General features: G+C 35.6%; 1 protein-coding gene across 3 annotated transcripts in view; it reads right to left on the bottom strand.

Moving 5' to 3' along the window:
- LOC107696496 (transmembrane protein 108-like) overlaps positions 1 to 26,200 on the bottom strand; it is a 63,817-nt gene that overhangs the window by 13,161 nt on the left and 24,456 nt on the right. For all 3 annotated transcript variants that reach the window (XM_016496850.1, XM_016496848.1, XM_016496849.1), the window contains one exon: positions 6,337 to 6,420. In XM_016496850.1, coding sequence (XP_016352336.1) covers positions 6,337 to 6,376 — 40 coding nt within the window. In that variant the 5' untranslated portion in view covers positions 6,377 to 6,420. The remainder of the gene's footprint in view (positions 1 to 6,336; positions 6,421 to 26,200) is intronic.

Here is a 26,200-nt window from a genome sequence, read left to right as displayed (position 1 = left end):
ATCCATTCATGCTGGAAACCAGGTTGTCCACCAATCTGTGGAGCACAGATTTGTGGATGTCCGTCAGGATAGCAGATAGCTCATTTTTTGCAGTGCCTTACACAGCCGCGTGATGCTCTACAGTACAGGGAAGAATGGAAATCTGCATGTGTGGCAGAAACTTTAAATGAGTTCCAGTTCACTACTGCACACAAGAACCATTCCAATCTAAGTAACATCCGAAAATAGGACACAATAGCAGACATCAGCATTAATGCCTTGCTGGGTGCACACATGCAGCAGAGTGGAGGCATGACCACTCTACAAGATGAGCACCCAGTGGAAAATTGAACAAGCTTCCCTGTAGCGAGAACCACATACTAAACACTGGTTCACGGTGATAAACTAGGCACTGAGTCAAGCAGAAAATGCAAAAGAAAGCTGCAGGGAAAAGGGCTATTCTGGGTGTTTAGCCAAAGCATTGATTAGTACAGTGCTTTGCTGAGATACTCAATAACTGGCAAGTCTGGCGGTTTCCCAAAAGAACAGATGTAAACACTGTTCTTTTGGTAATGAACCTTTATATCCTCCCTCGACCCCTCAGTCTTCCATAAATGGTGTTTAATCTCTGTCACATTAATTGGTCTGGGACACCAGCTAAAATTAGTATTCTGCAGTGGGTTACGCCTTTAGCCTTGAGACAAAAGTCTAACAAGCTACTAAGTAAGATGCAGAAACCTTCTGAGTAGGGATGTAACGATTAACCGCGAGCCGGTTGAAAATCGATTCAAATATGTGACGATTCAAATCGGTTGAGATGCTAAACAAATCGCAATTCATTTAGGAGTAGGAGTTTATATGAATGCATGTCTGAGGGGAACTTACTGTCTTTAGAAAAGTTTAGATGGTATTTTTTATCTGTATAATGCATATTAAAGTTCATAATTGCAGCGCTCTGCAGCATTTTGTTCAAGCAATAATAAAAGGACACATTTAATTTATAATGATTAAATTATTAAATTAAATGATTTGTCTTAAATCTCATTTTGTAAAAAATACAATAAAATCGTGAATCGAATCGAATCGAATCATGAAAACAAAATTGTGAATCGAATCGAATCGTGAGTTGAGTGGATCGTTACATCCCTACTTCTGAGACAAGTTTACAACTGCTGTTAACATCCGTATCAGGGAAGGGTAATAAAAAAAAATTCTTCTGCACCTTAAATACAAAAACAAAACAAACCAAACAAACAAAAAATTGGGTCAGTTTGATTTTTTTTTTTTTTAAAGAAATTACGTTTATTCAGCAAGGAGACATTCAATTGATAAAAAATACAGCAAAGACATTTATAGTGTTATAAAGGATTTCGATTTCAAATAGATGCTGTTCTTTTTAACTTTCTATTTATCAAAGAATTCCAAAAAATCTAAATTTTTATAATTACATTATAAAATAAATTAAAGTATAACAATACTATTTCACAATATTATAATTTTTACTGTATTTTTGATTAAATAAATGCAGCCTTGGTGAGCATAAGACACTTCAAAATATAATAATAAAAAAGTTTTCATGATAAACAAATATCATGAATTATTTATTCATAAATACCATTATCTATATCACTATCAATCATTTTGACATTTTACAACCTGAACAAACTGTACCTTGCCAAATGAACTGATATTTTAAGAGAATATTAAAAACAAAAAATGTTGTTTTGTTTTTTGTTTTTTTTAGCTGCATGTTTCTGCATGATGGGTGGACAAAAGTGTTTCAAAACAAACCTAAACTGCTTCACTGCACTTTTTTCCCTAATAAATAATGATAAAAGATGTTTTTAAAAATTTTTTTTTTTCTCCCCGGAATTGTAGCCTTTTAGTAAAGTTTTGATATTTTGATATTAGGATCTGTACCACACTGATATATTGACAAAACACATTTGAGATGCATGTAAATTAGATGTACTTTAAATGGCAATCTGTTGACCACTTGTGATCATATCAGGTTTTATTGGAATACCATGTTTAAACGGAGACAATATTATCTAAATCTACAAAATATCTCTTGATGAAAATCTCTATGGCTAAAAAAAAAAAAGCTGCCAAAGTCTCCTGTTTTCCACATTTTAGCTGTTGACATGCTAACAGTGTGAGACGCTAAATAAAATCTCTCTTTGACAGTCACACAAAGGATTATTTTAAGCTATAAATGTGAACAAAACCAAAACAATTAATCCAACCAATGAATAAATTCCACTGGTGTCTCTTTGGGAGTCGCGGCCTTTAAAGCTAGGGATCGTTACCCCAGGGGATTGTGGGGCGCTTTGGGCACTTCCTGTGTTGAGGGAGGGGCAGGGTGGTGCAGATGTGAGCTCATAGATAAGGCGAGAACCATAACACCCTCTGATAATGGCTTCCTGTTTGTGTGATTTAGTTTGCGTTGGTCCTCTGTAATGCCTCTGAACTTTCGGATGTTTATCCAATCGGGAGGGTGGACGAGCGAGATGCACTGGACACTGAAAGAATCAATTTGTTTACTGAATACATCAAGTCTGTCATTTACAGGGGCACTAACAAATGACTTTGGCTGCACAGGAAGTAAACACTTTAAACAGGAAATTCTTAACACATAAGTAATGTCACTGGGCTATACAGCTGCTCAAAATAGTTGTGACAATGAAATAATGGCCGTGCATTGAAAAGCTGCTTTGAGCATTCTGCCTTTGGGACTTTTGAAGGAGCATTGCTTTTGAATTCCAATTTAGGATGTTATTTGGCAAAAGCTATTTTATTCAAATAGCTCACAATGCCATCTGCACTTCAGGGAGAACAGCAATCACTCCATAACTGCATGAGAAAGCCGTCAGCTAAATTCAGTTTACTTTAAACAAATGGTGCCATCACTACAGATGAGCTGATGAACAGATAGACACGAAAGACACAAACAAACTGACGGTGAGGCAAAGAACATTGCGCTTGTTATCAGTACTATTTAGTTCCAACACTAACTATGACTCATGAACTGCTCTTGTTACATAACTTGCGCACTTTGTGGCAAAAAGCAAGCAGACTCCCCTGCTAATTGGCAGGTTTGGCAAGGTCCTTTCCATTTCTGCGGCAAGTTGCTTTGGTAGGAACCTGCCAATTTCATACATGTTAAACTTAAATGCAATGAGTATAACGGGTTAAAGTAGCTGGTAACTAAAACTGCATATATAAACCCCACACATGCTAATCTTTGAACTATCATGTCTGTGCCCTCGAGAAAAGCTCTTAACCTCAGGCCATGCCAAAGGGACTCAATGCAGCACAATTATGATAAATTTAATTATGATATTTTGGGGTAGTAGCTGAGCTAACTGCACAACAAAATTATAAAGAATGTTTAAATTTACAAAATATTATCAACTAAACCAATAAAACTTTAACATTCCAGCCTGATCTAATTAGTATTCCTACATATTCATATATAACATGAATGTATGTTTACGTGTGCACAGCTTTAAAACAAACATCTTAACATAATTAATAAATACACACTTCTAAATTTGGGGTCTGTAAGATTTATGTTTCTGTATTATGAATTATTTATGTATTTTCAGCATCAATTACCCCAACCTTCAGAATGATCCTTCAGAAATCATACTAATATGCTGATTTGGTGCTCAAGAAACATTAACAATGTTGAAAACAATTGTGCTGTATTTTTCAGGATACTTTGATAAATATAAAGCTTAAAAAACAGCATTTATCTGAAATAGAAATCTTTTAAAAATGTTTTTACTGTCATTTTTGATCAATTTAACGCGTCCTTACTGAATAAAAGTATTATTTTCTTTAAAAAAAGTATTCTTTGTATATATTTAAGCACTATTAAGCATTTTTAAGTGAAGTAATGGAATCCCACTTACGATTACCAAACAGTTCACATATTGTAACACCCCTGTGGACTGTTTGTTGTGGTTTCTTCCCTTTGTGTTGGTTTAGCCCGTCTAATCATTAGTTAATCACCGTCATTGTGCTCACCTGTCTGCCTCTAATTATTCACCCCATATTAGTTCCTGTCTGTCTGAGCATTGGTGTCGGTTATTGTTAATGTTACCCCGAGTGTGTGTCTCACCTACCTGAACCTGCCTTGTTGTGTCTACAATAAATGTCATTATTGGAATCCTTGTCGTCCTCGTCATCCTGCCTGCCTCCACACACCCGTTCCCGTGACACATATATGGACTTATTCAAAGCCACCTGCAGAGACACCAGAACCACAGTGGACTTCAGTGTCCCGACAGCCTCAGATCAGACAGGGCTCAGCTCTGAAGGGAACACTCTGAACATTCACATAGAAAAATGACCTGAATCTCTCCAAGCACTGAAAACACAATTTTTTCCCCAGACAAACTCCACTGATATTAGTTTGAAAGAATGGCTAAAATATACCTGGAGCCTGAAAAGTATTCTTTACTGAAACTTTTAGACTTTTTTCTTAAAGGGGTCATAGGATGCCCATTTTCCACAAGTTGATATAGAATTTGCTGTGATGAAATCTCTTTTTAAAGTTGTTCTACAATGGAAGAAGACTTCTCCATCCGACCTCATGTTCCTGATGCATTTCACACTTTAATGTTGGATTTCAGCCAGACTGATATCAGACACGTGTCGCCAATACTAATATTCTGCAAGAGTAAAGAGACAAAATAATAGACCAAGACAGCAGAGCTGGGATGGGCTGAAGGTGTACTGGTGTCCCCACCAGTTTTAAACTGGTTTAATTATCAAGATCTTCTTGGTTAATCAACTTAACTACAAAAAACATGCTGAACGATCCACAGAAACTATAACGGCTGTTATATATTGTCATATATAAAGACTTTTTTATACTGTGCGAGAAAAAGCATTGGGGCCCCATCATACACCCGGCGCAATGCGGCGCAAGTGTTTTTGCTAGTTTCAGCCCGACACAGTTCTCATTTTCCCGTCCTGCACCGCGTTGTTTAAATAGCAAATGCATTTGCGCCCATTTGTGTGCCTATGGGGCGTACACTTTGCTTATTACACACACAGGGACACGCAGCAGCACACAAACATTTTTAAAAATGAAAAATTACATTCCACCATGTAAATAGCGAACCTGCCATGACGCGAGCGCAACTGGCATTTAAAGGGGATGGGAGATGAGACTCTGATTGGTTTATTGCACGTTACGCCCAAAAAACACCCATTACTCATTAAGAGAATAGGGACAACCCGTTTAGACCATGCGCCCGGGAGCGTCAACAAGAGAATAGGGACAACCCGTTTAGACCATGCGCCCGGGAGCGTCGACCTTTTTCCCGTCGTTAAACTAGCAAAAGTGGATTCGGACACACCCTGAGTGCACCTGCGCCGTGCGCTTTAGACCATGCGCTTATATCGTTAAAATAGGGCCCTTGATGTTAGCTGTATAAGTCTAAAAAGAAACATTCAATTCAATGCAAATGTGTTATATCACTTTTCACTATAAATATCGGTAACACTTTAGTTTTGGGACCAATTTTCACGATTAACTAATTTAATCTTAAATATATTAGCATGTTACTAGCATATTGGCTGTTTATTAGTACTTTTAAAGCACATATTAATACCTTATTCTGCATAACCATATATTAGATCCCTTAATCTTACCCATACCTAAACTTAACAACTACCTAGGAGTTTATTGAGGCAAAAGTAGTAGTTAAGAGTAAGTTAATAGTGAGAATTGGTCCCCAAACTACAGTGTGACCGAAATATCTTTTTTTTTTCCCACAATAAATGTCAGTCGAATGCAGAATGTCACAGTAATATTGTAACTAAAACTAAACTAAAGCTAATTATTAAAAAATAAAAAGTATACAGACATGTTAATAAAACAAAAACTAATAAAATTGACAAAAATATATAACAAAAATATTACAACTTTAACTAAAATTAAAGTGAAAATATACAAATAAATCCTAATTCTAAATATTGACAATTATAATAGTAAATCAATGATACTAAAATAACACTGGTTACTACCTTAACTTTTACAGCCCTAAAATGTTTTGTAATTACAGTATATTAATATTATTATTTGGGACATTAGGGTGCTTTGTCGACCACTATGACGAAACAGAGCTTTAAAAAAAGACTATAAATGGCTTATCAGTATTAAAAGGCTTTATTAACGTGAGACTTACTCAGCAGCTGGTGGGGCAGAACCTGCAGGCTTCTCTTCATTTATTATTTGGGACATTAGGGTGCTTTGTCGACCACTATGACGAAACAGAGCTTTAAAAAAAAGACTATAAATGGCTTATCAGTATTAAAAGGCTTTATTAACGTGAGACTTACTCAGCAGCTGGTAGGGCAGAACCTGCAGGCTTCTCTTCATGGTATCATGTGGTCCGGCTCCTCCTCCACAGTGCTCATGGTTCTCTACAGGACAAAGGATAGTCGGGAGTTAATCATAATCTGATTATCATGCTATTGCATTCCTGAACTTTTAATGAACTTTAAGAACATAATGAAATTGGGTATTTTTTAATTAAATAGGGTCATGATTTTTACATGTGAAGCAACCAGCCGAACACAGCAGCATTAGCTCAATCTGTGGAATGTGGAGTAACTGTGGATGATGCACAATATAATTAATACACGACAAATGACTGAAAACGATAAATACAAATCAACAGTATGAATATAAGCATTAAAGATTAGAAGCATATACACAATAGCACTACACACTTTAATACAGTCCGCGATATACTGGGAGAACTCGAGTGCTGTAATTATCACACTATCCATTTACACAGATTCCACCACTTCTCTCCAAAATGCTCACCTTCGATAGACACGTGAGCAATGTTTAGTGATGCGCTGACTCTTTATTAATTTTTAATTGCTTATCAAGCATTTTGAATGACAGAAATGGTGCTGTCTAAAATAAAATTCCCAATATTTCAATCTCTGGTAATATGGAATTCACTAGATAATGCCTCTCAAAATAGTCTCTCATAATGTCAAGAAGTCTTGTTACACATCGATGCTATTTTTAATTAATTTGAAATGAAAGAATGATAGAGAGATTAAAGTGAAGTTGTGGTAGAAATGGCATCCAAAAAAACGAAGGTATGTTCTGACTGCTATACATAATATTCATTACTGAAGTATTAGTATTTTAATAAATGCAATGATGTCCATGATCACAGACTTGTGTCACATATGAGGGATAAATGAGCCACATTCAGCGTGTTACATTAAATAATTGACCTGGCTCCAGAATCAAATCACTGAGGTTGCTTCGGAAATTAGCGAGGGTGCTCTAACCTTAATATCATATATATAGGCCTAACCATAATATTTTTGTGCCGTTCAGTGCTATGGTGCAAAGAGGGCTCCTTTATAATCACTAAAAAGCGGTCACTCATTTTATTCACTCATATACATTATAATAAATGAAGCTCTCTACACAGCACAATGAATCTCTTATTTACAACGCTTCTACACTTTGTTATAATGAGAGGATTTGTGACCGTGCCTCAACATTGAACAATAAATGAAGCTCTCTACACAGCACAATGAATCTCTTATTTACATCGCTTCTACACTTTGTTATAATGAGAGGATTTGTGACCGTGCCTCAACATTGAACAAAAACTCTGCCGTTTTGAGTGTGGATTCTAACTTGCACACCTCTGAAATCAACAGATATGTCTGTGATTGGCTACATTGCTCAACGCTGCAAAACACATTGTAAAAATAAACCTTTGATGCACTCCAAAGTGCAAACACAAATACGCGCTGGATAGCCAAATCTGCAATGAAACTTTATTACAGCGTCAACTGAGGGTGAAGTTGTAATGAGGTTTTCAACTTCAACTTGTCACGATCACCAACTGGAGTGCCCGTGAGCTCCACCAGTGGGCACTCCATCCCTGACTTTTGCCATTCACCCTGGACTACATTCCCCATAATCCTTTGCCGGACTCATCATCTATTGCATCACCTGTCTCTCATTAGATCTCATCATCAGTTCACAGCTGTCTCACATTAGAAGGACTTTAAAGGATGCACACACACTCGAACACTTTGCTGGTGATTGTTTAGCCTGTAATGATTCCTAGTTTCTGTGTTCCTGCCCGTGTTTCCTTGTTTTGCCTTGCCTTTGTGTATTTTGGATCTTGGACTGTTTATCTGGTTTTTATGATTGTTTTGCTGCCTGCCCTGACCATTGCCTGTTTATGGATTACTCTTTGTCTTTGCCTGGGATATTATTGTTTGCTGGTACTGGACCCTGCCTGTCTGACCACGTTTACGAATAAAGCCTGCATTTGGATCCTCAACTCCATTGTCACTACGCCTCCTTCGTTACACAACTATAGCACCTGAATAATTATCTATCCAACCCATCCTCCCAGCTAAAAAAAAAAAAGGGTCTACCCCTCTTTCCAAATCTGGATTTAACCCACCATCCAATGTCTAATGCAATACATTTTTGTGATCATCAAACAGGCCTTAAAACAAGCAGAAAAGCTTGCATTTCTAGTCACTTATGCATATTTGTATTTTTATTTTGTTTATGATCTATTTTATTTAGTTTTAATGAATAATTCATTTTTATTTTACATATCTGTGTTTCATGTATATCTATTTACTTTCATTTTTCAAGCACGCTTGCACTTTTTTTTTTTTTTTAAATCTGTTTAAATAGTTTTACATGTATGTTGAACGTTACACATAATAAACATTTATACGCTTAAATATTGAAATTGTCATTTTATGTGCTTTCTCTTCATTCGTCAAATTGCTCCGACAGTTTTTACACCAGTGGGGCCCATTTACATGATCTTGCCTAGGGCTCCACAACCATACGGTCCGGCACTGAATGTCTGTTTGCCCAACCATTAAAAGACCATTTTTTGAAAATGAAAATTAAACACTTTAGTTGTAATACATAAATGGTTTATCTCTAAAAATAATAAATCACACAGGCTGAAATTTATATGACCTGTCATTAAAATTCTAGCATTATTCCCCTGTGTTCAGGCGTTTGACATGAGCCAACGCTTTCACAGTCTCAGGAAACACTGCTGAATGCAAATGGACACGGACACATTTCTCTCAAGAGATAAGTGTCTATGAATGTGTGTGTGCTTTTCTGTTTGTGATTGTCAAGGTGTCAAAATTGTCACTCTCTCATCTTGTCCTTGGGGTACTGTGACGGAACCGCATCCCACCGCACAAGACATATTGAGTCAATAAAGTATGTGAAATGAGATTTGAGCCCCCTTGGGTGAGAGGAAGTCTGAATCACATGCTAATCTAAAAGTCTCGCCAACACAAGCACACTGGCCGGCATACAGTGAGCAGCATTGATCCCTTTCCGTAATCTTTTCATTAAGAGCTGACTGTCTTTCATAAGCGCTCGATCAAATCGAGCCATTTCTCAAGTAGAAACCAAACCTAAACAGCTTTTGATCAATGCTTTTTAACTTGTCAGTACTGATTTTGTAGGCTAGGAGTAAGTCTAAGTGAATATCAAATCTAAATTTATATCACAACAAGTAAACAGCCAAGTAAAAAAGAAAAAAAACAGCACTTCTGCCTAATATAAGGCACAAACACATTCACATGACTTTGAAAGATGGCTATAATTTCTCAAAAAATGAATTAACTAACTAATTATTAATTAAATAATAAATTAATAATAGTAATAATTTAAAAATATATATAAAAACGCATCAGAGCAAAAGGGTCGAATTGACTAAACAGTTGTCACTTTTTGTGTGGTCAAATACAGTTTTTTAAAAAGTGTAATTTTTAACACTTTTAACTTATCATGAAAATAATATATTTAAAAAAAATCTATACTTCAGTGCGAACTGAATGTAATGTTTTGGACATTTAACTGCATGTTAATTGCAATTAAATGAAAATGGTACATTTTGCAGATTTACAGGGCTTTTTTTACCCACTTAAGTGAGACGTAAGTACATCTTTACATGTAATTTCATAATTACTTCTATTGAAATATTTAACGTGTATTTCTGAATGTGCTGTCAAACATTTATGGTAAATGTAATATGGTAAATCATTTATAATAAAAGGTAAAAGTACTTTAAAGTAAAATTTTATTATTTGTGATTATTATTACAGTGTGCACTTTATAAGTTTACTTAATTAAGAAACAGTGAAGAAATGTTACTCTCTCTAAGTACACTTACAGTAAGTGGCATTTTATTTCATTAATGTTACATTATCTGCAAGTACACTACACTACCAAAGTTTTTGAACAGTAGGATTTTTAATGTTTTTTAAAGAATTCTCTTCTGCTCACCAAGCCTGCATTTATTTGATCCAAAATACAGCAGAAGTAATAATATTGTGAAATATTTTTACTATTTAAAAAAATGCTTTCTATTTGAATATATTTTAAAATCAAATAAATGCCGGCTTGGTGAGCAGAAGAAAATTCTTTAAAACAAATTTTTAAATCTTACTTTTCAAAAAGTAATCTTTTGACTGGTAGTGTACTTTTAAGATTTGAAGTACACTACATTCAGTACAATTATTTTTTTTTTTAAATTTCTCCTATCAAACTGCATCACATCTCAATGCAATTCACAACCAGGGGCAAATTATTATCCATCTATTATAACAGCCTGCAAAATAAAGGAGAGGTTATAAACCTGTTTCTCATTATGTTCATCTCATTACTGTTCAACACAGCCAGCTGAAAAAATTCAACCACTGAGCTGCCTGACATCTCAATCAATACAGATCATGACGTCTCAATCAATAGACCCACACAGCTTTTTGTGCTTTTGTGTGTGTGTGTGCGCAGTAGTAAATGCATCGTCATTAATGCACCTGTGAGAATATCTGTGATTCACCACACACTTTTTCAGTAAATGCAACCGTGTGTGAGTTTGTGTAGGAAGAAAGTCCATTTGTGAGTCATGCCCACCTGCGCCGGGAGGGCAAGAGACACGAGCGCCGTTTCTCTGACAACAGAGATGAGGTCAGTAGAGTAAAACCTACAAGCACAAGACAAATCGAGAGGCCATGAAATGAGCGTGTAGGCCAAACGAGTAAATCCTGAAAATAGGAGGCAAACTAACTTTTAGATATAGCATGCAGTGGCTTTGTACTTCTTTTCTAACAAACCACTGCATGGCAACTGGCACATGCAGAGACCCTGCTTCAGTCACCATGGCAACCCTAACAGAAAATGATATTCAAATCTCATCACAGGGACAACTGTGAGAACAATACAGAGAAAATCAAACTTGACATGGAAATATCAGCCACGTGTGCTTTGAGCCCTTGAGCCAACAGACTGAAAAAATAGCCCCTCCTTTCCCATGGCGATGTTTGGTTTACATTAATGATGATGGTTTGCCGGGTCAGTTTTGAGACAGCACCTAAACTGTCTGTCTGGAAGGACAAGGGCTTTGAGATGAGCCAAGGTCGGCTGAGATGGTGTAGTGAAATAAAGCCGTCAGTGGATCCCCTCAGGTCACCGCCGACAGGAATAAGAATGCTTCTACCTTTATGTTTGTCTCTTTTTCACAGTTAGACTCCCAATGCTGGAGGAGGAGAAACTGGCATATCTGCTTTAGTCTAACTCATTAGTTTTGAGCTTAAATAGAAATTCGTGAAACCCATGTATTGGCAGCAAAAATATTATATTCAAAACATGATTTCTACTTTTATATTGAAGGTTTTCACAAACAAAAGTACTATTGTTATTAGAAAATGGTACTATGCTTTTGTTGTTGTTGTTTGTTTGTTTCTTTGTTTCTTTCTTTCTTTTAACCATGGTTTTCTGATAATAGCATTGTGTTTTTTAAGTACCATGTAAATATTGCGGTACTTGAATATATAAGTGTAAATTTTGAGTAAAATGGCTTTGACGAATAAATAAAATGGCTCACCAGTTGGACAATAAATATAATAGGAAGTGCAAAACAGGACACAATAACCTTAGTGGATTTATAAAAACAGTTTCACCTTCACTACCATTCAAAAGTTTGGGGACAGTAAGATTTTTCCTTTTTATTTAAGGAATTAGTATTTTTCTTGAGCAAGGACGCATTAAATTGTTCAGAAGTGACAGTAAAGATAATCATAGTGTTACAAAATAATTCTATTTCAAATAAATGCTGGTCTTTTGAAGTTTATTCATCAAAAAATCTAATTACACTTTAAGACTTAAGACTGGTTTTGTGCTCCAGGGTCACAAATTACATTTTAAATATATAAAATATGCAAATATATATAAATATAAAACAGTTCATTTGAATTGTAATATTTCACAAAAAAATTCCTGTTTTTACTCCATTACTATTTATAATACATTACCGTAATTAAATAATAAATGTACCCTGGTTGAGCATAAGAAACCTCTTATAAAAACATTTAAAAAGTCTTACCAACCCAAAACTTTTGACTGTAGTGTAAATGACATGATTAGATTAAATCAAAGATCAACTACTAAAGAAAACATAATTACAGTGTTATCTAATAACTTTGACCTCTGTGGAAAATTGTATGGAAAAAGTTCAAACTTATTTTGTTTTTCAGAACTCAATGTGGCGAAATAAAAGTTGAATATTCCTTACATTGATTAACAGAAAAACAAAAACAATATAGAGCACAGCACTAATAACACCCACGTCACATGTTCACTTCCCAGGGAATGCATGGACTGATATGTACACCTTTAATGCAATATTAGTTGCGTTGATTTAAGCATCTGCCAAATGCATAAATGTAAACGTACATTTTCCAGGTAATAATTGAGGTCTTCACAGGCAACATGAACATAATTGGCTACAAATGAAGTCTTTAAAGACAACACGATACAGCATTCGTTACACATTTAACTTATTATCCAGGAGGAAATAATTCATCCTTATCATTGCGGATTTAATTGGATCTGGAAAATTAGACTTTGAAATTAGAAGTTAATATTATATTTCCTTGCCTACTCATCAGTAAAAAAGTGGTTTCCGTGGTGGAAAAGTTATTATATTTCCAAGAAATATTATGAAAACATTGATTTTTTTCTTTATAATAACATGCACTATTGACTTGAGCATAATGACACAATTGAGAAAATAAAGAGGGTCAAGTTTGATTTCATGCTAATTAAACTGTACAACACAGTACATGAAGTCATGAGAGCATTTGCAAACTCAATTACAGTATATGCTTGTTCTCTGTGAGGTCAGAGCGACTCTCTCATGATATCTTGTTGATTGACTTGGAATATTGACTGCACTCACTGACTAATTAGTTTACAAGGACTCATTAATCCAATTAAACCTGGACCACTCTCACATTCACCATGGACTGCATGACATCATTTCCTCTGGGCTTCTGCAGAAGCAAACAAGGTCCAGTATGTCTAAAATAAGATTGTTCGACATGTGTTGCTACTTTAAAGGGGTGGTTGATTGCGATTTCACTTTTTTAACGTTAGTTAGTGTGTAATGTTGCTGTTTGAGCATAAATAATATCTGCAAAGTTACGAAGCTGAAAGTTCAATGCAAACGGTCTTTTAAAATTCTGGCAGTTTAATGCCCACAAAAATGGCTGGTAAGGACTACAACGAGTTACTTCCTGGGTTCGTGATGTAACAAACCCAGATAAACCTCGCCCTCGGGAAAAGGCAGCAAAGGGAGCGAGGCCATGCTGCGCTGCTTTAGAGAAGAGGAAGAGAAAACTAGAGGTGCACGTAAAAATCTATTCATATATGAATCGTGATTCTGTCTTCTAACGATTCTAAAGGATTCCCAAGTTTCAAAATCAATGTTCTAAAGCAGAGGTTCTTAATACTGTTAAAAGAAGGAAATGATCAGCGCGTTTCTCAGAGAAGGGACAGAGCGGTGTGGAATAAAGGTCAATTATGTGAAAAATAATGCGTTTTTAAAAAAACGAAGCATTAACACATGTTAGACTGCACCCCATAAACACAATCAAGCCTAGAAAAAAAACACTGAAGCACCCCTTTAAGAAAAGAAATTGCATTTTATCTGAGCTCCTGAAAATACTGTTTGCAAATACTGTAAATAATACAATTACAGTCATAATGGATATTAGATAACAGCAACTGGTGTTCATTATTTTTTTCTGTTAAAGAAAATATTTATAGCCTGTTTGAAACTTAATTGAAATCATAATCATAATTCGAATCAAGTGAATAAAGACTACATATGCTAGTTTAGTCCAAAACATAGCCTACCCTATACACAAGTACTGTGTAGTGAATGCCAATGGTTCTAGCTAGAGACAGTCGAACGGAGCAAAAACATCTCGAAAACATTCTGTTATAATTAAACTAAATTAAAGACTTCAGGATAAGGTTTAAAGTATCCCAAGAGGGTTAGAAAAAGGCCTGATGAGGGGGAATTAGTCCTTTGGTTTGTAGTTTTGATGATTGTTTCTCTGATGGTAATTAGCATGCAGCACTGATAAGGTATGTAGAGACTCAGAGCCGCTGTACACGTGCTTCCTGTTTCTGTGTGTGTTTGAGAGGCCCATCATGGCAGCAATCAAGCATGTGGAATGTCACACAAGCGCCAGTATCTCTGATCAGTGTTTCCCAACCGGGGTGCCGTGGCACCCTGGGGTGCCGTCTGTCGAGAGCAGGGGTGCCATGTAAAAAATCCTTTTTTAATATTTTTAAATTGCTAAAATGTTCAAAAAAGCATCTATTATATAATATCCATTTCTGATGTCGCCAATAATTAGAGATGCACCGAAATTTCGGCTGCCGAAAATTTTTGTAGGGTGCCACAAGTTTGTTAAAATTTCCAAAGGGTGCCGCGACTAAAAAAAGGTTGGGAAACACTGTCTCTGATAACCCAGCAGTGACCTCTCAGAACATATTCAAACAGATGTTTGGCATTTCATGCTGTCATCATGTGTCATATCCTAGCTCTCACGCCATGAAAAAAGCTCAAGAAAAATGACTTACCTCCCTAATGCAAGACAATATATTACCAATAACAAGGAGGCAAAATACTCTGATAATTTTTTATATCCATCAAAAGGCACACTATGAAAGAAGAAAATTTTTCTTGAACTTTTCATATCCTCTTTCCCCAGTCCATGAGGGTAAACACGTCGATTTTTACAAAGCTCATCATTCTGAAAAGCGAGGTGTGCTCTGATTGGCCAGTTTTCCAGTGCGTTGTGATTGGCCGAATTCCACAATGTGGAAATGTTATGCCCCTACCATACTGTGATGCCCTGTCCGGCCGGAGCGACGATGAGACAAAAACATTAAAACCCATTATAAACTAGGCATTTGTTGCATCCAGTGGGGACATAATTACAGATTATAATGACTTATACTGTCTTTATACGCGTTGCATTGCATCACGAAGCGTAAACATAAAGCCATGTCTGCATTTGTGATCGGAGAATCTTCTTTATGCACCAAGAGCTTGTAACACTTCAAAGAGAAAGGAAAAATTGAAATCGCATCATATGACCCCTTTAAATGAGGATGCAAAAATGGTTTCCAAACTAGGGATGTAACTAATGTTAAAATCTGGTACATATGGTAAGCTGATAATTATTTTCATGGACTGAAATTTCTATTGTACTTTTTGTCTAATTAAAAAAAGAATAATGTTTTAAATGCTACAAGTGAATTTAGGCCTCAAAACATTACAAAGTAAAGCATGAGAAACCTTTTTATTTTTATTAAAACATTTATTTTTAAATTGGCAAAACACTACAATTAACAGTTTTATAAAATTATTACTGTGTTTTTAAAGAGTAACCAGCCAATACCAATATAAACATTTTGAAAGAAATCCCTTATGCTCACCAAGGCTGCATTTATTTGATCAAAAATACAGTACAAAAAAACAATAATGTTGTGAAATATCATTACAATTTAAAATAACAGTTTTTTTTTTCTTTTAAGATTTCTTTTAAAATATAATGTATTCCTGTGATGGCAAAGCTGAATTTTCACCAATCATTACTCCAGTCTTCAGTCTCACATCATCCTTCAGAAATCATTCGAATGTGATTTGGTGCTCAAGGAACAATTATGCTGCTTAATATTTTTGTTGAAGCTGTAATAATTTTTTTCAGGAATCTTTAATAAACAAAGTTCAAAAACTCATTAAAAAACCTGTTTATTTGAAATTAAAGTCTTTTGTAACATTATAAATGTCTTTACTGTCTCTTTTGATCAATTGAATGCATCCTTGCTGAATAAAAGTATTAATTTCTTTAAAAAAATCTTACTGACATCAAACCTTTGAACAGTAATGTGTATATTCACATCTTATAATAATCTTATGATAGCCTCATAATAATGACCACATAATAATCATGACCACCATCAGTATTCAGTACCTTAGCTGACCTGATTCAATAAAAGCGCCATGTTCCAATCCATGTCCTGAGATAAAAAATTAATATGTAAAAATGAATCATCACCAAGCCAGAAAATAACACCTCCCCTATAAGCAGCACTGTGTGAATAAATATCAGTGCGGTGTTCTGCTGAATCACGACTGGTTCTCCAGCGGCCCTGACGGCACGATGAATTGCAGCTGCTGCGTCACTCTCCCCAGCCCCCGGGAGACGTGTAATCAATCAGAGCCGCAGCTACATGGGCCGTCACAGCTGCAGGGCTCTGCATCAGGCCATTAAAAGTGCATTACCTTCCCAGCATGCCTTTCACGTCTCCCACAAGTCAGTCTCTAACAGCACACAAAGCCAAAAGGGCCCCTTAAAATTATGTCCCTTCATAACATACTGTACACGACACAACAGCACATTTAGCTCAGTAATTAAGCGCTAAATGATGTTGTCTTAACAATGTCAGTTCACTTTTGAAAAACAAACTTTCAGTAAAGCTGATCTGCTTAGGGTAGGGCTGGGTGCATCTCATTTTGGTGCATCTCTAAAACTCATATTACAGATAGTTCAGATTCTACATTCTGATTGAATAAGCATCATACACACAGGTGTGATCAGACATCAGCTGAATTCTGATGCTTATAACTAATATAAACAACTAACCACCTAGCCTAGGTCGGGAACATTGAACCAGCTTTTAATAGCAAGTGGAGAGCTCTTGGGTAAATAATGTGCATCTAAATTTTAAGTCATTAGAAATGGAGGCATTTGAAACTGTTCAGAAACGGTTTGAGCAGGGTGTGTGTCACGAAGCATGGCACATAAAAAGGTACATGTGTAGGTGTATGAATGAGTGTGGGTTCTTTTCTCCATGAGTATGTGTGTGTAGATGATGGATGTGCCATCAGAGATTAACACAAAAGTCATTCTGGATGATCAGAGAACTCGTGGGTTTGATACTGTGTGGGTGCTACAGCTCAGGCGCTTCACTAAGAGGGAAATGGGCCGAATGAGTCTCCAATGGCTGATCCATTCACTAAAAATATAACATACTTGTAAAAAGAATAGGGTGAATTAAAGCACTTATAGAATTGAAAACAGGCTGAGAGGACAGCCAATCATACAGTTATCAGAAAATAGAAAATGCTACAAAGAGGTCAACTGATATATTGCCAAGATCAATGCTGATAATTAAAAATTGTCAATAATACCAATTTTATTATAAATTTTTTTTTATATAAAATTGTCTAGTAATACTGGCAACAGCAATATATTGGTTAACCACTGGTCATCATTTTATAGCATTTTTGAAGTTTTTCTGTTCGGTTGGTTAGTGTTGTTAGTGGGATTTTCATTTTGATAGTGCTGAGAACATCTGACAATACAGAAGAAAAGATATGTTGCTACTTCTATTACATTGCAACGTTAAGGTAAATAACTGTATATGTGCTACATGTATATCTACACATACACATACTGAACAATTAAACTTATGTCAGTTAGCATTTGTTTGGATTTACCATTATGTTGCTAGGCTAACTAGCTCCATGCAGTACCCCCTGCACAACAATCTGTAGTTGTAGAAAAGAAACCACACAATCCGATCAACTATCCCAATACTATCAGGGGACTTCAGGGAAAATAAAATAAGATAAGATAAAATAAAATAAAATAAAATAAAATAAAAGCTGTAGCAGAGTATGGTGTGAGAGAGACTCTGTGGATGTATGGCACGACAAGCCATAAACAGATTCAGTGAGAGGCTGACAGCACGAGTGGATACACACTGACAAACTGTCACCTACTCTGTGGTGCCTCTTACAAGATGAGCTGGTGTGTGGCTATAACTGACAGGGCAACTGTGAGACAGAGTCTGGATATTAAGACGGCATTCTGGTGAGTGACGTCGCTTTTCACCTCGTTTTATTTTCTTATATGTGCTTCACATCCATCATGCACAGACACATATGACATCTAAACTTATTCTATGTTTGGATTGACTTCTTGGGTTGTCTTGCTGGGTACAGACATTTTACTGTTGCCATCAAGACCACTAGATTCATTTAGAGATTCATATAGTTGTTTTTGGCTCAATGCTGGACCAAAATCATTAAGCAGAACCAAGTGGAAACCACCAAGATTAACATAAAAACATGAAGAACTGCGATCGGTAACAAAGGGTCTAGTGATTTAGAGTAATGCAGGAGAAAAAGTAACAAGTAAATGAGGGGAAATTTCATACTACCTCCCATTTTTGTCTTGAGCGACCATGCAAAACCATGAACTAGACTGTGTGTGAGTCTATATGCTTGTGTATAATGTTTCCCAAAAGTGGGTCACAAGAGCGTTCTGCAGGGATGGGAAGATTCCCCGAATCGCTCGGTGCATCGGCATAAAAAGTTAACGATACGATAAAACGATACTATTAAATCTCAGGTTAAAGGAAACAAATGCCTGAGTTTGGTGCAAACTGTGCCACTAAAATTTAAATGTTTTCAGGATGTGGTCAGAAGTGAACATTACACTGTTCCTATGTGAAGCACACACCCCACCCACAAACAGCTTACACACGCACAAGATTCTGCAAGTAAAATATCATGAACATGACTTTCAGAAGACAACGAGTAAAGGAATAAGCATCACGTCTGTGAAAGGGGACTTCACAATCCATTCCACAGAAGTCAATAGTACAGGCAGTAATCAAAGGTACACTGATTTGCATCTTACACTTTCTTACTGGAGGGGTTAAGTCTCCAATCTTGATAATAATAATAATAATTTTTGTTCTGCAGCATATGCTTTAGTACAGTGTTTCTCAACCCTGGTCCTGAGCGCCCCCCAACACTGCACATTTTGTATGTCTCCCTTATCTGACACCCATTTCAGGTCCTGGAGTTTCTTTTAATGAGTTAATGAGTTGAATCAGGTGTGTTTGATTAGGGAGACACACAAAATGTGCAGTGCTGGGGGGCGCCCAGGACCAGGGCTGAGAAACACTGCTTTAGTATCATGTGAGTTGGTAGGTTAGCTTGTGTGTTTCCAACCAACCTGGTCAGAATTTTGATTTGTTTGTGGGACATAATTTTTTGTTATTGACCAGTAAGATTAAAAACGCATTCTGTGGCTAAACATGAATTATGGCAGGGGTCAATTAATATGATTAATTAAAAAATTAGTCAAACATGATCCAAGTCAAACATTGTTGTTCAACCATGTATGTATGCAGGGACAGCAAAGGGCATTTTGTTTTACAACTACTCATGCTACAGTACATTTACAACAATTATTGAAGTTTTTAGAATTCAATGGCTGAATTTTCTTGTATTGATAAAGGAGTACTAAAGCAATTGACATCTGTTTCTACATCGGCCAGTTGCTTCAGAGATGTTGGAGGAGGGAATCAGTTTCTTACTCTTCTCTCCAAAACAGTTGTTTGATAATGTTCAGGTCACATGTTTTAGTTTTATCAACTGCAGCTCTTTAATGGGTGGTGGCTTTGTCTGTGGTCTTTTTTAGTGGAAACAGGGTCTTCAAGCTGAATATTGGGTTTTGCTGTGGTAGTTCTGTGTTATTTGAACACAGTCCTTCTTAGTGCTTGATGGTCCCTATTAGGGATGGGAAGATTCCCCGATTCGCTCGGTGCATCGGCATAAAAAGTTAACGATACGATGCATCGGTTTAAAAAGTGTGCATCGGATACAAGTTGGCATTTATATCACGATGCATCGTTTCTAACATATTTGCATCTGTAAAAACTGATTTATTTATATATAATTACTAGTGGATGTGCTATACTTTATACTGGGCTAAAGCGGTTCCATTAACGACAAATTAAATTCACACAATCTCACTAATTTTTGCATGCTTATTCTTAAGCAGACCTTAATGTCGATCATAGATCAAATCGATCCACCATGACAAACAGCGAATAGCTGTTTAATGCATTTGAGACGTTGTGTTTTCCTCAGTGCATAACTGACATGTCACAGACATTAAATGTGTCTTTTGTAGAATTTTAAACCTACATATAATTGTATTTTTATGATAGCAGTAACTGTAAAGGGACTATTGTAATGGGTAAAATCAAATGTAAGCTAGCACAGTCCTAATTACTAAGCTCAGATGAGTTAGGCTAATGTGTGTTTCGTATAGCAGTTAAAATATAGTCATTTTCTTTATTATTTATTTTCATTTTTAATTCAGTGATTTTAACTTTTAATTTAGTTATTTTAATGCTTTAAAGAACAATTTTAGATTGTAATGTTCTGCTATCTGTTCTGCAAACTATAAAAGGTACAGCTGTCATAAAACCAGAGAGAAAGGCTGCATGGCTAGAAACTGTAAAAAAAAAAGTCAAATAATAGTATGTGAGGGAGTGAGTGGTAATATCATTACGTTCCTATTGGTCAGTGTTAGAGGAACTCAGCTTAGTCTGACAGTTAACCTGCTTTAGACCAGGCTAGTTTCCCAGCATAAGTTGCCACAGTGACTAGCTTGATCTAGGCCTATGTTAAATTTGCTTTATGGAACCAAATCATTTGACAACGAGTCAGACTAACCGAAATAAGCCTGGCTTATTTGGTAAACTTATTTTATGAAACAGGCCTCGAGGCATTAGAAGTGATCATATTTTTCCATTGCATCGAATCGCATTGTGTTGAATCGAATCTATTTGAAATCGGATCGCACTGCATCATAACAGTATCGTATCGTTGGCTATGCATCGAGATGCGTAACGTATCGCCTCAGTCATGGAGATGCACATCCCTACCGTTCTGAGAGGGTCGCAGAGTGTACAGTCAAAGAAACAACATCGACACCAAAAAACGTAACAATAAATGTTTTTCTGATGTGAGACTTTTATTTTGATAGATGTGCGTGAAAGCTGTTGACACATCATCAGACACAGTTTAAGTAAAGACAGCCTGAGAAAAACGTGCTGTCCCGATTCAGTTTCTGCGGTCAGATGAGATGTTGTCAGGCGTGCACTCTTCAACTGCACATGTAAATGTAGCGGCACGCTGTATATCATTTCACTAAAGCGCAAAAGAAACTACAAGCATGCAACGTGTGAAATAAAAATAAAGTACCAATAAATCACATAAATGGTACTTCTTGTGTTAGCTGGGAAGGATTTGCATGAAGGTATGATATTCATTTTTTTCAGGAGCAGTTTCTATGTTTCATTAACAGTTCATGTTAGTATTGTGTATTCGAGCGCCGGTTATGGCCTCTCCCTTCTAAATTTTTCTTTAAGTACCTACAGGTTAGACATTATATTCAGACACAGCAAGGTGGTCGTTTATCGAACCTTTCTCTTTCCCCTCTCGAGGCCATCCTGTTTGATAAAAGAGATCCTAAGGGTTTTATCTCATTTATCTATGGCAAGTTACTCCAGGCGATGACTGGTGTTGTTTGTAATGCTAAATCTAAATGGGAAAAAGACCTGGACTATTTATTTACTGATGATGAGTGGGAAACGATATGCGAGAAAGCTCAGACTTTGTCTTTTAATAGCCGTCATAAACTAATTCAATTTAATGTAATACATAGAGTTTATTATACCCCAGCCAGACTAAATACCTTTAAAAGTACTTACTCAGAGCTTTGTCCTAAATGTAAAGTGGACAGAGGGACTCTCTTACGTATGCTGTGGTCTTGCCCTGATCTAGAGGACTACTGGAAAGGGATCTTGGAGATCATCGCTATAGTTGTTGGTACTAATGTACCCAGGGAGCCCAGACTTATCTTGCTGGGGGACACTTCACTACTTAAAGAACAAAAGGGGGTTAATCTGAGGTTTGTAAAAATAGCTCTTCTAGCAGCCATAAAATGTATAATGTTGAAATGGAAGGATTCGAAACCTCCTTCGACTTCTGTGTGAACTAAGGAAGTATCATCTTATGTGCCTCTTTAAAAAATAACATTTCGCTTGAAGAAACGTCAAGATCTGTTTGTAAAACACTGGGGCATCTTCCTCTCTTATTTGGGTATATCAACAGGACAGAATATATAGACCTCATCTAACTATCTGTCTTTTACTTTTTTTAATCAATATTTGTTTCATTTATTTACTTGTGGCACTATGGGATGGAGATTTAGGGTTGTAGGGGTATGTCATAGGGTTATATGGGGAAGATCTGTTCAGGCTAATTTGTATTTTGTACTGTATATTTTATTGTAAAAACTTAATAAACAGAGTGTAAAAAAAAAAAAAAGTATTGTGTATTCACCATGGTAACTGTTTGTCCATAACCCAAAAATGTTATTTTCACTTTGTGTTATTTTGTATATGTTTAAATGACTGTGGTGGCTCATTTTTTCTAGCGGAAAATTAACCTGAAAATGTAGAAATTAACATGAGAGTCCCCACACCCCGGTCAGTCAATGAAATAAAGAAAGATCATAGCATTTCGACATGTAGACTTATTTTAAAATAGACTAATATGTATATGGTGTAATTTTTTTAATGTTGTGTATAAACTATATTTATTTTTACTTGTACATGTTAAAGAAATAAAAATAAAGAAATAAAAATAAAACTATAATACTAAACTGTATAGCCACTAGATGTCTGCATAGCCTTTTATATAAATATACGGCCTGTAATATCTAGATGGTGAAACAAAACACGATTTTTAGTAGTTTCACATAGTTTTTACTAGTTTTTATTTTAAAGTCATAGTTAAATAAAAGTACTTATATATTGCTTTTTTGACTTATTTATATATGTAACTTGAAGTAATCCAAAAGTAATCAGATTACATTACTTTTATATTGTGGTACTTGGATTACGTTACTGAATACTTTTTTAATGAAGTAATTTGTAACTGTAACGGAATACATTTTAAAAGTAACCCTCCCAACCCTGCTAATGTGACTGTACTTTAGGAAAGAAAAAGACAAAACATTGCAGTCATCAGAATTTGTTGCATTCCCAAAAGATTTTGCACCATCCATTGCTAAGCCTTTAATAGACTTAATGCTTAAAATAATATAAAAGATACCACCACCAAATACATACAGAAAATCCCTTTGGACCTCATGAGAGACTTCTTCTAAAATCTACAGTGTGGCTAACAGTGGTGTTATTCATGATCCACTTTAATCACAGAATGGATTTTTTATAGAAGACGGCCTCTAAAGAGCCCACAGGCACATTAAAAATAAACAAGTACAATAAAGGAAGAGAAGATAAAGGGACGCTTTGGAAAGATGAACCAACCACCCCAAGAGGGACGGAGGTGGATCGTTTACAATGCACAGTAGTTTTTCAGTCCTCTGTGTCCAAACTTGCAGAATATCATTCAAATACCCAAGATGCAACCATTCAAAGATATACTAATTATGCATGCTGAAAAGAGCAAGTACCCAAAGGAAAAAATAGCACAAATGAGTTTTAATATTTCAGTTTTTCCTAAACAATAAAATGGAGACTTTTTGTCAACAGCTCCTATTTTTCATGTCTCAGCTAGAGTTTCTGATTTACCGTGCTTAGATTTGTCAAGATATCAAAGTCTGCAATCACAAGCCAATGACATTTCTTATCAAATTCCAAGCCATCAATGTTATGCTGTGCATTATTTGTATTGTTCTATATAGTCTTATTTACTTCTATAACATAGGGTGGATTGGTGGAAAACGCCCCCCTTAAGAACTGTGTAAATTTTTTCTGTGAAACAAAAGTTAAATGTGTCCAGAATAGTTATCATAGTTTTATTGACAATGACATAAATTATAAACAAAGTATGAAAAATGCCCAGAATTTACATGTTATTAGATTTTAACAAAAACTTTAATTTGTACCCAAAGGTGGGGTAAAATGCCTCCAGTCTGACAAAGCAATTTGCTTTATACTTTTGCAGCAAAATAAGAGTACAGGCAGTTTTAACTTAAAATTAAGCTAAAACTTCATTCTTAAAAAGAATATAATCAATAATTATGAATTGCAAAATTACAATAGCTTATTTGAAAAATATTGTTAGCTGATGCTAACAGTATAGCTAAGTAGCTAGTCAGTTTGGTCATTTTTAAATATAAAGTCCAAATATTTTTATTCAGCCAACTACTTAGAATACATGTGATGGAAAAACAAAGGATTTGATGTTCAGAACAGAGTAACTACAGTAATTAAGCCATGCCCCCTGGGGGAGTTTTATCCCACAGACTAGGTTTGAAAAAAAAAAAATTATGTCATTCTGAAAATATAATTATATTTTTTCTTAAATAACACGTACTCCCAATCTATAGGCCTTACTATTCTCATATCATACATAACTGTGATGTTCTACAAAACAACAAGGTACATCACCAGTGTACTGTAAGAATCACAGTGAATACTTCTACATCACTCTTGTCAACGTAGTCCATAGTTACAACAAAAATGTATCTTGACTTTATCTAGTTATTTTGGGAAAAACACAAGGGGGGGCGTTTTACCCCAAGGGGGCATTCCCCCCCACCCTACCCTATCTGAGAACTTCATGAGCAACCTCTGAGCATTAACATTTTCTAGGTATAATGATAAGGTTAGGAACAGAATGTGTACAAGATCAAGACATAAACTGAGAAATCCATGAAGCGGTGTAGATTATCTTTGTGGCATTCTTGTTTATCTCTACTGAGATTGATCTGTGGTCAGTGCTATGGGTGCAGAGACCTGAACAGATCAATTCTTATTTGTAGGGTGTTTATGACTACATTTAAACAGAACAAATGTATCCCAAGTCTAAATGCTACAATCCAAAACCTAATAAACAAGTCAGCCAGGGTTTTATCAATATTTTACATTAATTACATTAAATACATTAACTCTTTTCCCGCCATTGACGGAATTTTCCGGCATTCTGTGTTTTCACTGGTGTGCATGTGTGAGCAAAAGCAAACGTAAAAAAACACGATGATCAAACATTAATCATTATATAAATCAAAACTGTCTAACGTTACAGAATGAAATGACGATCGACTCCATCTATGTTTCAATCATTGATCTAAATCTGACATAGTCTTTGACAAAAATGCGATTTTCTCGTTTTTTTTGTTCAGATTTTTGCTTTTTTAATAAATCTTTAGTTTTGAAGTAAAAGCGGAGGTTCTGTTCTTTCTTTTGACATACTGCATATTCACACAACAAAATATCCTGGGAGCCATGAAAATTTTGTGAAAACGATCAAAAATATTAATTAAAATTATATCATAAAACTATTGTTTTATGAATTGTGAATTAATAACAACCCATTACCCCTGATAGTTTTTCATACACATTTATCAATAGTTCTGGCCCTAAATGCCATGCTTAACCAGTGCAAAACATTGATTATTGGGGATTGTCCTCTGATAACACCAATGTGGGCATTTGACCTGTTTGTGTTTGTTCAATCAGTACATGTTCAACAATGCACTGTGAGGGTCATTGTCTTATTTGCATTTGACCTCTGAGGGAACTGACACTGGTGGCTGGGAATGTCCACTATGTTGAATTTTTCTAGCATAAAAAAACATATACATGTTCTGCTTGAATTAATCAGAAAAAAAATGTTTTTTGTTTATATATACAAATTTGGGGCTTTATAGGATTTTTTGGACGCTGATGGGAATACAAATATTGTTCTTTGGCCTGACGCCTGAGGTGTATTTTGTTGATATCTGCTGATTTAACCATCCATAAATCACCTTAAAAAGCAACATATTTCAAAAGGACATAATGTGCACTCTCAAAGCTTCTCAAAACATAGTTTCTTTAAGGGGTCATATGATGTGATTTCAATTTTTCCTTTCTCTTTGGAGTGTTACAAGCTCTTGGTGCATAAAGAAGATCTGTAAA

This window comes from Sinocyclocheilus anshuiensis, unplaced genomic scaffold, assembly GCF_001515605.1.
Source record: "Sinocyclocheilus anshuiensis isolate Anshui unplaced genomic scaffold, SAMN03320099.WGS_v1.1 scaffold931, whole genome shotgun sequence".
Taxonomy (NCBI): Eukaryota; Metazoa; Chordata; class Actinopteri; order Cypriniformes; family Cyprinidae; genus Sinocyclocheilus; species Sinocyclocheilus anshuiensis.
Note: the sequence above shows the minus strand (reverse complement) of the source record. Positions and strands in the feature narration are given on the sequence as shown.